Here is a 12594-nt window from a genome sequence, read left to right on the forward strand (position 1 = left end):
GGGGAAGCCGCTTTCGTTTCCTCGGCCGCCGCCGCCGGAGGGCCGCGCAGCGGAGCGCTGGGAGTTGTAGTCCGCGCCCGGCCGCGCCGCCCGGGCCCCACTCCTAGGCCGCGCTCTGGTTCGCCGCGGGCAGCCGGCCCTCACAGCGGCCCCGCCAAAGGCAATGTGCCGGTACTCGTCCGGAGAGCCGTATGGCCTTCGGGTTCAGGAGCTGCGGCAGCCTGCGAAACGGGGCCTCTCCCTCCGGTCCCCTAACGCCGCCTGCGATGGGCTCTCACCACAGATAGAAACAATAAATACTTAACTATGTCCTGCAGGTGTTCAGTTTGAAGATTTGGGAAATCTCCTCAAAAACTCTACAGAACCTGTCAATAAAAGGCAAAGTACTTCAGTCTCCATCTAACAGAGGAGCCACTTGAAGCTGGGACTCCTATGCAGCAAGTTCTGTAACCAATAGATTACTGGGGAAAAAACAGCAAGGCAAAACTTATCCCCATTTATTTCCTTGTATCCCTATCTATTTCAGCACATGCTGCAAGTGTGGGAATACAGACAACGACAACGGAACAATGAACAGGGCCCTGTGCAATTTAATCACTTAACTGCTTGGCACTACTAGGACAGCCACATCTATATGCTGCAGGAACTTTTCTGATGAAAATGAAGACTGGATGCTCTAGTTTTCAGTCTCATACTACCAATTTGTTTGTTTGGTATTGCAGTACAGACATTTTTGACTGCATTCATTCCAAGATTATCTGCACCTAAATTCCTGAATTTAACAGGGAGAAGCAGCCTGGATGCTGCATCTCTGGGTTAGAGGAAGAGTGTGCCACATGCCTTAATGCTACAACATTAATGCTTAGTGCTAAACTGTAAGAACACCTGTCTCAGAGGTGGGAGACAGGCATTCAAGGCCCAAGTACACCTGCAATGATGAGACAAAGCATGACTTCTATATCAGAGGAGGACATCTTAAACTGTTAAGCACAGCATTCTGTTTCTCACCTGTTTCACTTCAGTTCCCACAGTTATGTTATCCTGTTATAGTGAAGACCCTGAATAAACGTTATTGTTGAAAACATATAGATAAGGTAGTTGCCTTGCAGCCTAGTTATTGCAAATATAATTTAAGTATTGAAGACTAGTTACCCAAGCCTCGCAGATAGTGCTAAATTTAATCATCCCTTTTAAAGATGTTGTGTAGGTCGTAAATTCCTATTCCCCTGAGTTTAAAGGAATTTACTAGCCTAAAGAGAAGGAGGTGATGGATAGTGGACCATTTGGTGCTTTGACCTATCTCTCAAGGCCTTAGGTGTCAGTACTCCTAGCTTCTTATCTCAGCTTGCCAAGGACTGGCTTCGTGGATAATTTGTCACGGGACTCCAACCAAACTTGAAGATAATGAGCAAAAATAATTAGGAAGAAACCCAGATGTAGTAAGGCTTGAATCCAAAAAGAAAAGCGCATGTGCAAACTTAAGAGGTTAATTACAGGTGACGATGAAGACGGTGGGGTTACTACAGGAGATGGTGAAGATTCCTCTCTGAGACCCCCGACGACCACCACCACAAAGCTCTGCACAGATGCGAAGGGGAGGAGACCTAATTTTAATACGAAGCGGGGAAAGATCATGCATATGTATAGGCATTTTGTATTAGCCAATGAATATGTATAGAAACACACTTTAAATATAGAAAGCTCATTGCCTGAGGGCGCACACGGTTTGGAGGGTTACCCCCGTGTCGCCCGGCGCTGAATAAACATACCTACTTTACAACTTCTCTAAGTTGTGGAGTCTCTTTTCCACACGTCAATCCTGGATATCTGTACTTATTTTTTGCCAATGGAAAAGCAAAACTTACACTGGAAAGCAAAAGTTGCACAATAGCCTTTACTTATTTTTTTCCTCCAAACTCAGGTTCTCATAATACAGTACTAGGCAAACTCCTTGAAGATGCATACTGTTCCTTAGCAGCAGTTTTAATATATTTTAGAGATTATAGTCTTGACTTAGAACAAAAACATCTTGATCCAAGATAACTGCAATATTAAGAGGTTTTTTAGAAGTCTTGTTTAGCCAGGAGGAGACGTCAAACAAGAAACATGGGTAAATCATTGTTGTAATTTATTCCTAGGCAGCTCCAGGCTTCACCCATCACTACTGACCTGCCACATTTTAACAGCTATGTAAGACTTAATACCTTGCTGCACTGGCACAGAACATTTCATGTGTGTTCATAATCAGACACTTCCTCCAGCACTATTTCGCATATTAGACTGACCCACATCTTTTGGGAGATGGTGCAGCAGCAATTGCAGGCTGCCTTTTCCATGTTCAAGTGACTTACACATTAGCCAAGTTCTCAAATCCATTTAAAGCATTAAAAAAGTCAATTAAAACTAAGAGGGAAAAAAAAAAAGCAGGGAGGGGCACAGGCGGGACAGACCAAAAAGGTTAGGACTGAACTAGACTTGCACATTCATACCACAGCAGAATAGTGGGATATTTCTAGCAAGCCACTGGAAGTAACAAGTTATTAATTGCTATGGTGAAACAACAACATTTTCACAGATAAAACCTTAGTGAGGGAGCTCACACATTTTATAAAACATAGACTAGGTTTGTTGGGGTGCATGTTTGTCTTGCTCATATAGCCTACGCAGAAACAGAAGAAAAGCATACAGAAATACTCCTGTCCAAAGCTTGCTGAAAGCCTCCTCTCAATTATTAGTCAAGCTTTTTAGCTCAATCTTCAAGCACAGAGAAAAATGGAAACTACAGCACTTTATTGCTTTGTCTCTTCCAAAACTGCATTTGCAAGTAAGCTTTCTAGCCTAAATTGTGCTTTCATTTACACCTCTGTCTCTTCAGTATGCAGGTATGTAAATAAGAACTCTCTGACTTTTTTAAGTGTTTCTTTGGTCTCAGCATAGATTTAATACTTGACAATTTATGGTATACTAGCAAACAATAACAGCAGGCCATCAAGGTGGCAGCCTGAGACTTCTGCTACTGTTGTTTATGTATTTAAAAAGCAAAGTAAAAGAAGTCTGCCAGTACTTACCAGTTGTGCATAGCTAGTTGGAAGGTGCTGGGTGTAGTGCTTGTGTTACTTTTTATCTCCATTTTCCACCTAATCCACATCTCTCTTGTTTGTCACATAACCCTTGCTTCTGATACCTGAATTAAGATTGTTAATTCTCTGAGGAAAAAAAACCCTCTTCCCCACTCCCCCTGCCAATAAAAAGATTTCTGGTTATAAGGAATAAATTTGGCGTGTTAGTCAAGGGGCAGTTGTCTTTTGACATAAACACAGGATTAAGTTTTCTTCATCTAATCAAAACCGTCCATCTTGTATCAAGACAATAAGCATAGCCTGATGAATAAACAATGTGTAACCTCATTTCCCCAGACAAATATAGAGAACAATTTAAGGACCCATTTGCTTTAAACAAGAAGCCATGAAGAACTGTTTTCTAGGTGTTCCTGCTCTGGCAGGGGGATTGGACTAGATGATCTTTCGAGGTCCCTTCCAATCCCTAACATTCTGTGATTCTGTGACCTGTGAACTGGATCCTTTGTATTTCACATCCAATCATAATGTAACCAGCCGTTTTTGGATGCAGAACACAATATTTAAAAAAAAAAAAATATATATATATATATAGGAAAATGTGTATTCTAAAAACATAAATATCATACTTGGGAGGCAGCAAGAGCTTACTGTCATCATTTGTCATCACCAACATCTTTTTTTCCCAAATGTTTCAAGCGCTGTGGTACTTATCCTGCCTTTATAGAATGTTTGTTAAAAATCTGGTCTTTGCTTTCCAAATACAAATAATTCTTTTGGTAGCAGACAAGTGCATTATAGCCCTTAATCCAGAAACACCAGTCCTTTAAAATAAAGTTTTCACTGTAAATCTGGACTACAGACTCGTCTTTATGCTGATCTGGTTGAAAGATCTAGTCGCTGCTATAATATAAATAATAAAAATAAAACTTATTGAGCACTATTTCCACATCCCTTGTATTTTTTCCCTAAGTCAGACACGTTTTCCGTAGTTCCGTTAAGTTAGACACATTTTATCTCCTGTTAAAAAAATGAAACATACAGTGTTTCTGTGTGACACTCTACAGAGCTGCAAGGACACATTCACTTTGGGATGTGTCCTTGCAGCTCTAAGAAGGAATCACATAGCAAACCAAGAGAAAACCCCTGAGATAGTAAGATAAAACATCAGTCAAACATTGCAGGAATTCTGGGGGAGACTTGCAGAATAGTTCTAAATATTTTAGGAATCCAGTTAAATTGTGCAACCTCACAGACAGCTCCTCTGAGCAACAATAAAATACATACCACTTCTCAGAAGAACCCAGCTGCCAAGGCACTGGAAAGTTTCCAAAATGGAAAGACAATTTGTTCTTGTGAAATATCAGGTTAGGTGTCACTACACTCTTGATGTATATCTGATGGTTCAGAAATGTAATTCTTACTGCTGTGATCTGGGTAATGCTTCTCTACTGTCTTACAAAATGAAGACCCTGTTCCCTGTGATCTTCCTCCCTCCCAAAAGGCTACTCCCTGGAAGAAGCTGGAAGGGCTTATACCACAGACACCTGCATCTCACCATTTCTTGCCTGCCTGCACATCACAGATGTAAATTAAATGAAGACTGCAAGAGCAATTTTTTTCTCTCTGGTTAATAATGAATGGCAGAAATAAGATGTTCACAAACATCTCTTCTCCTGAAATGGAAAAAGCATTAGACGAAGGAGTAAACTGGAGCAAATAATTTATTTACACCTGTTTTAAGAAGTGTACATTTGTAAACTGTTAATATGAAGCATAAAAGCTGTATCTACAGTTTGCCTAACTAGTTCAGTTTAAGAGCTCAAGGTGCGAAGAAAAAAAAAAAAGAACAGCCTGCATTTATTAACTTAAAATAAACTAAGATAATATTTACTCTGCATTTAATAATATTACATGAGATTAGAACTATTCAGATGTGTTGAATTATTTTGATGAGTTATCAGCTGGCTCTGTTCAAGTGAGATTTCCCCAGGAGCATCCAAAACTACTCCTCGTTGATGTTCAGGAAGTGCTTTGTGGTGGTCTTTGACTCACCAGCAGGTGTTTTCCTTTAGCAATTGCTGGCATTTCCACTATTTGAAACAGCTGCTATCTTCTTCTGTGGAACTGGGCCTTTTTCCTCCTAAGCCATCCCACTATTTCATGTTTATAACGTATGGTAAGGATTATTCCAAGGATACAGACAAAAAGCAGGCTAAGTGCTATTACGCCCGTCTTTGCTTTCTGGAAATTCTCCCTGGCTGGAGGGGGTCCACTGTCAACGCTCCCTCCAAGTCCTTCCCATTCACAATATGGAGGAGCCCAGCCATACCTGCAGTGACAGTTCTTCCGATTGTTGCACACTCCTCTGTTGTGACACACTGTCACATTACAATCGTAGTTCAGCAGTGATATGCTGGTACATGTCCTGTTGATACAAAGCTTATCACTACCACATGGCGTGCCATCTTCCACAGCCCCCACGTCAGCTATTGGCATCCCTATGTGATAGTCAAGACCCCAACACTTTTTATCTCCAACAGGGGTTTGGACTAGTGTTACATGGTTCTGCAAGAAAGGCAACCTGTGTATGTTTTCACACTGGATCCTACCACATAAGATATTCTCAATACTGCATTTTGTAAAATGGATATTGTTACGAATACCACAATTCCCAAACCGGTCACCTTGAGTATTCACTGCTTTGAAGCAATCTACAGGAGCAGCCCTGGCTTGTTTGCCAAAGAGCTGCTGGCACTGTTTACTGTGGGAAGAACATTTTCCTCGATAGCAATAAGCACCATCTTTACAAGGAGTTCCATCTTGCATGTACACATCTGGTGGGCACTGAGGGGAAGTCCCATTGCAATACTCTGGCAGGTCACAGTTACCAGTACTTGCTCTGCAGAGCGTTCCTGCTGGAAGGACCTGACAGCTCTTGCAGCACTTTCCAGAAGCACAGACTGAACCTGCAGTAAATGTACAGTTCAGATGACAACAAGGATCCTTTCTGCAGTTTGATTCTGATCCGCAGTCACATTGCTCTCCTCTTTCTACTACCTTATTCCCACAATATTCACGCTTCATGGTATAGAAAGTGCCAGGTGCTGGTGGTTGACGAATGCAGCTGGCGCCACGCCCAAGCAGATCAAAGTAGTCTTTGTAACTGCAGTCACTGAACGCATCAGTGTCAGCTTCACTTTCATGCATAATGCATTTCTTCCGTCTGCATTTACAGCCCTGTCCATCATGGCGCATCCCAAGACCATGGCCCAGCTCATGGACAAATGTGATAATAAATGAGGACAACTTCCTATCAGTGAAGGAAGCAACTGCTGATGACCACTGGTTATCACACATGGACCCCAGATACGCCAATCCCAGGCTCTTTCCAAAACTCTGAAATGCAAATAAGTGAGCAGTATCATGGCGCATTCGTGGAGACAGGTCTGACTTTCGCCATTTGTTAAAGTCGTCAAGTACCTTGCCAACAGAATTTGTAATGTTTATAAGGTTGCTTTCGGTCCAGATCTCCAATCCCACAAGAAACAGCTGAACAGAAAGCTGTTCAAACAGAGAGTCCCCAATGTTGATGACTTCTATGACTTGCCTCAAGACTTCAGATTCGTTCCTGCCCGACTTCACAAACCGCACATTATCCACAACCACTACTATCTTCACATACCTGGTGTGCGTCCACCAGTCCTTCAGCATCTCCTCCTCCCTCTCTGCCCAGGGGGCCTTGAACCAGGGCAGTAAAGCCTCTTGGTGCTGCAGCTCCTTCAGGGTCAGCCCACAGGTGGGACCCACAGGGCTGTTGGCCTCCTCCACGCGGTAGAGGACGTGTCGGAAGGCTGGATCGTCAGGGATGGGCTTGATCTCGTAGGTGCCATCCTCCACCCAGAGCATGCCGCGCAGGCCCCTTCCACAGGTGCTGAGGGCCACCAGGGAGCCAGGGCTCCCCTGCACCTCGCCCTGGTAGAAGCAGCTGTCCTGCACAAAGGGGTGCTCTTCCCAGCGGGCTCCATCCTTGCTGTAGGTGACCAAGGTGAAGGGGTGGGAGATCAGGCCCCTCCTGGGCCGCAGGCGCAGCATCCATGGCCGCCCCTCCACCTCCAGCCAGTAGGAGACAGCCAGGGGGTTGCTGTCGGCCCGGGGGCTCAACTCCCGGGGCACTGTCACCCAGGTGGCAGTGACCCGCAGATCCCCAGACAGCTCCTCCAGGGCGGTGAGGCACCCCACCAGGCCCAGTAGCACCTGAAGCCCCAGCAGGAACTCCATTGCTGCTGTCCGTTGCTGTCCCACACCTGACTTTGTGAGGGGATGGAGCCTAGAAGAGCCCTTCCCGGGGGAAACTGTCCTGCGGCCTCCAACCGCCCCTCAGCAGAGAGGGCCACAGCTGGGGAGGGGCAGCATCATGGCCCCCTTCACCTTCCCCCTGTGGAAACAGCGTCCCGCTGCCTGGGGGTACAGCTCAGAGGGCTGTGAGGATGCCTTGAGACATCCACCTCCTGCTCTTTGAGCATGTAGAGGCTTTTGTGGGGAGGAGCAAATAAATTAGCCTACCACAAGCACATTCCCAGCTTTTTATAATCTTCATTTTCAACTTAATGCATGTTTCTCCTTCTGAGCAGACATAGTGAGGAGGGTCCCTCTCAACCCCTCATGCCCCATGCTCAGCACCAAAAAGACTGTAGTGGTTTCATTTGGCTAGCCACCAAACACAGCCATTTGCTCACTCCTCCCACTCCAGGGGATAGAGGAGAGAACTGAGGACGAGGGCAAGGAGACTCATAGGTTGAGATAAGAACAATTTAATCATTTAAATAAAATAAGACTTAAAATAATAATTATATTAAAATAATAATGATAATAATAGTAATGAAGTATGCAAATGAGTGATATCCAGTGCAATTGCTCACCACCCGCTGACCAAGCCCGGCTCGTTCCTAGACAACGATCCTGGAGGAGCGACAATCCCAAACTGAAACCATAATCCTGGAAGAGCGAGAGCCCAAGCGAAAGCCAGATAGAGCAAAAGAGGAAAAGACACTCACTAATATAGTGAACATTATATTACACAATATGGAATATCCCATTGGCATATCCAAATGCCAATTTAGCTTATTAATTTAAATATTCCTTGTCCTCCCCGAGACCTTGCACTTGTAGACTAATAAAACACTAAGTAAGTCCTTCACTTCTACTGACAAAAATGAAAACACTGGTATGTAATCAATATTTTTCTCCTAACAAATCCCATGCCAAAACCCAAAACACAGTGCTGTTCTAGCTACTAAAAAGAAACCTAGCTTGGTCTCACCTCAAAACCAGGACATCAGCTCAGCTTCACACTCCCTGTCATGCTGAGCAAAGGGATCATTTAGTTACACCACAAGGGGGAAAATCTGTTTTAATAGCTCAAAGGCTGGCTTTTGCTTAGTTCACTTTTTTTATTAAAGGGTAATTTGTGAATGGAGATCAGGAACAGACTATTTCAGCTCAAAAGAATATTTGTAAAAGCTCGGGGTCTGAAATGAAGAAGTACAAAAGTATTAGTCTCGTAGCTGGTTACTAGGACATAGCACTCCTTGGTGCCCTTTCTTAGCATATGCCTTAGGATAGCTACTACAGCTATGCACACAAACACCAAGAAAAAAGGTAGAACCAGGGAGGAATTCACTTGCACAACGTTCAATAACACAGAGGCAAACTAATAGCACCGAGTATAAAAGCATAAAGCCTATCTATGCCACAGCTGCTACATACCTACAGCCATGTGCCTTAACTACAGACATCACCGATGCAACAGCCATTTTTCCACATCATGGCCTTTCTAAAAGTTTGTGTTTGCAGAGCACTGGGAAGAGAGTTTACAGGTACATCTGATACTTGGCTGCCATCCCTCTTTTAGGGAACAGCTCCATCAAGACACAGCTTTAAGGCAGTGATCTGGACTGTGCTAAAACAGGATGCCCTGCGCAGCACAGCTAAGCACATTAGTTTTGGCACATAATGCTAGGATTTGACGTAGCCACAGCTGTTATCTTTTGGGAACTCTTCACAACATTCTTTTCAGCACTGAAAGCATGCCTGGAATGAAGTCCAACCTGCCGTGGCTCTTATCTTTCACAGCTGCAGGAGGTACACCCTCCCACCACCACATCTCCATCTCAGGGATCTTGCCTTTCAGCACCAGTTTCTGGGTGCTGATCATCACTCTGTTACCAACAGTTGTCCAGAGGGGCTTCAGATTGTGAACTGGCACCTTGCTCATTCATCCCAAGTGTGGCCAGCTAAACTACTGTAGTAGTGTACAGCTTGTAATATAGTACCTTAAAGGAATGAAAACAGAACGCCTGTTGCTAGTAGGATCCTTCTAGGTATCAGTCAATAAAGTTCTAGATATCTATAACTGTGTATTGTTTTACCTAAAAGTGGACAAACTCAAGACCTGTGTTAGCCTTAGATTTATTTTCTTATTATTTTAATTTTAAAATTATAGAAACTATTTTCTGTGAAGTCTTTTATGTGCAGTTTTGCATTCCAGGGCTGTGAACTACTTCAGATTATGCCTTCTGAAATAAATGTAACTCAGACCACAATAACAGAAAAATCCTTTTACATAATCTTTGTGAGAAGTGCCTGTAGCACTACTTTTAAATGCATACTTCTGCTGTGTGACCTCTCCTTAAGTTATAGAAAAAGCCCTACTAAATCACTCTGCCATCTTGCTAGAGTCACATCTTACCTCCCCCAGAAGTTGCCTACTACTTTCTTTCTCTTTTAATATAAACACAACTAGTTAGGACTAGAAAGTACTCTCGTTCAATTGCTGAACTCAGAGCAGGTTATTCTTGGGGGGAAGTGTCAACGTAAGTTTGCGACGCTGTTGAGCCCCTTACGCAAACTCTTCGGCATCATGGTTACATGAAATGGGATGACACTGTTGTGTTCAGCTTACCAGAGCACCTCTGTAGTCTGATCAGGTAAAGATCAGAGGGGAGGGAAAGATTTCCATTATACGACAATGAACAGGTTGGAAGAAAAAAATATTGACCTTACAGCAGAGCAGAGAAAAAATAGCTCAGCAATCTGTAGCTACTTCAACTGCAGAAGACTTTGTTTAGCAGCTGTAACTGGCTTTCTCATGATTCATCAGTGTTTTGCAATTTTTTTTATTTTTTTTTTCAATCTTGTAGCCCCCTAAAATTTCCAGTGAAGGTGCAAGCTCCTATAGAATTGAATCCTACCAGCAAGAGGTTTCCCTTTCTCACCTTCTGTTGAGTCTTTAGGAACACGTCACAGACCCTCAGCAGCCTTGTGGACCATCATTTGAAATCCACTGTCCTGGCAGAAAGAAATTAAGCCTTCTGATTGCTGAGAGATCAGTAATAAATCATAACTCATCCTCCTGGGAAAATTTCTCCCCACCAGCCATCCATCTATGATTGACATTAGGCTACAGAAGCACACTTGTTACATAAAGTGACCATTTGTTTGTTCTGTGCATGATTCCAGGACCAAAGCAACACTTTACCAAAAAATCACCTTCCTCTCCAAGAAAAAAGAAAAATTGTCTTGAACCTTGAATGCCTAGTTACCATAATTTGCTTTGCCACTGGAAAAAAATATTGAAAAAAAATGGAACTAGCGTATCACATCAGCTTTTGTTCAGAAGCCATCTGTCAGTTCAGTGAAGCCACAGCCTATTTGCATAACATATCTTCTCCATTTGTCGAACAGGGAACCTCCATGTCTCAAAATAAAGCTAATCTCTCCCCTTCACCTCGTCCTTCTTAATGCCTACAGACTACTAACCTTGCTCAAAGTACAGCTTGCTTTGGCAAACAACACATACTGACTGTCCAACACATACTGACTGTCTAAATGGCATCTAACTTTCTTTGATAGGAAAAGGTTACCAGAATACAAAGTATGGGGGTAGAATGGCAAAGAGGAACTGGCAAGAATAACATAGTCTGGTCAGATCTTAGTGAAGGGTTAAAAAACAGTAATTCTGCTGCATCTGAGACACCACTAGCTTTACACAGTAAATTGAGGTAGCTAGAATGCCCCTCTTCCTACAATCTGGCTAGATTTTTGCATGTATGCGTATCTGTTCATGTGTGAACACACATTTATATGTACTTTCAGGCTCTCAGGAGAATGTTTCTAATAACAGTTCTAGGTCATTTTTAGCTCCTGCTACCCCATGGTTTGGGCCAAGCAAAGCCCTTTTGAAGTCTGCATGGTTATTATCTAAGAGCAAAAGTAAAGATAGCTCCCCTGTACAACCAAATCTCTCCTTTCTGCAAAAGAAAGTGACCATGGGGCAAATTTCAGAACTGTTTACATATTTCCCTTTCATCTATAAGCTTTACAAATACTGAAGGCCCTTTGAAGAACTCTGGACTTCAGCACTCTGGCTCCGAACCAAAAGACAGTGTATAAAACCAGAGAGAAAAGGCTTAGAGTCTCATACACTGAGAATCATGTCTGACTGTAAGATAGCTGCTTAACAGTTTTTTGACAGTAAATTACTTGGAGTTTAACAGTAATATATGACATAATGTCACTTGAGTAAGTCAGTATCACAGCTCACTTAACTGATAAAATTATTTTAGAATATCTTGTCAGCAAGTAACAGGATCAGAAGATATTTCAGTCCCCCATTCCCTTATATGGCAAACCTTCAGCATTGAAGGACAGCTACTAGCAAATCGACACACTCATCTGTAACATCCCTTGCTGCTTTATAATACAATCCTCTCAGGAAAAGACCATTCCCCTGGAAGAAGCTTATCACAGTTGCATTCATTGTTTCATGCATGGAAGCCATTTTCTATCCTCTCACTAGGTTCGATGCTGGCACTTCAACTCAGTGGGATCAGACCTGAAGTCCATCCTTTTTCATTTCCTTTGACACCAGCCAATACCAAACATTTCTGCAGAAAACAAAAAGGCTACTAAGAGATGCAGACGTAAGGCCAGTCTGACCCTTTAAGTTCCACTCTCATCTCTGAATCAGCATGAATTCCAAGCATGGAGTATAATAATACAGTCTATATGTAACTCCAATTCAGCTTCATTAACTTGGCCCTCTATTCTTGTACTGCAAGACAGAACAAGACTTCTCTACTTTCCTACTTGCTTTGCAGTACTCAGTTTTATAAAGTCTCAGTATTTGTCTTTTCTTTCCTAAGGAACTAAAGTCTTGCTCCTCCCAGTGGCTTCATAGGAGAAACTTCCTCATACTCCTTTTATTGTCCTTCTTTAAACCCTTCTATTTTAAGGGAATTCTTTTTCAGCCATTGAGCTGTACAACACACTATTTCAGGTGAAGTCAAGTGACCAATAGAATAGTTTGCTCATAGTATGTGTTCTAGCATCCATTTTTGACCACAGGTGTATGTGCCTTGAGCAGTAAGCCAGATATTGTTCTTTGACTTGTAATGTTAAATCCTTCCTTGGTGTACTAGTAAATTATTCTTCCTCCCGCCCACCCCACCCCCCC

General features: G+C 42.9%; 2 protein-coding genes across 2 annotated transcripts in view; both read right to left on the reverse strand.

The window, feature by feature from the left end:
• The window catches only part of SYNJ2BP (synaptojanin 2 binding protein), an 8593-nt gene extending 6954 nt beyond the window's left edge, over window positions 1-1639 (reverse strand). Inside the window, exon 1 of the mRNA XM_029087414.1 lies at window positions 1495-1639. Coding sequence (XP_028943247.1) covers window positions 1495-1639 — 145 coding nt within the window. The remainder of the gene's footprint in view (window positions 1-1494) is intronic.
• Window positions 1640-5170: 3531 nt separating this feature from the next.
• Window positions 5171-7358, reverse strand: LOC104532510 (disintegrin and metalloproteinase domain-containing protein 20-like). Its single transcript, XM_010177740.1, is given in 2 exon segments — window positions 5171-5215; window positions 5217-7358. Coding segments are annotated over 2 exon segments (2187 nt in total).
• Window positions 7359-12594: the final 5236 nt, after the last annotated feature.

The sequence above is a fragment of the Antrostomus carolinensis genome, unplaced genomic scaffold, assembly GCF_000700745.2.
Source record: "Antrostomus carolinensis isolate BGI_N321 unplaced genomic scaffold, ASM70074v2 scaffold8541, whole genome shotgun sequence".
Lineage (NCBI taxonomy): Eukaryota > Metazoa > Chordata > Aves > Caprimulgiformes > Caprimulgidae > Antrostomus > Antrostomus carolinensis.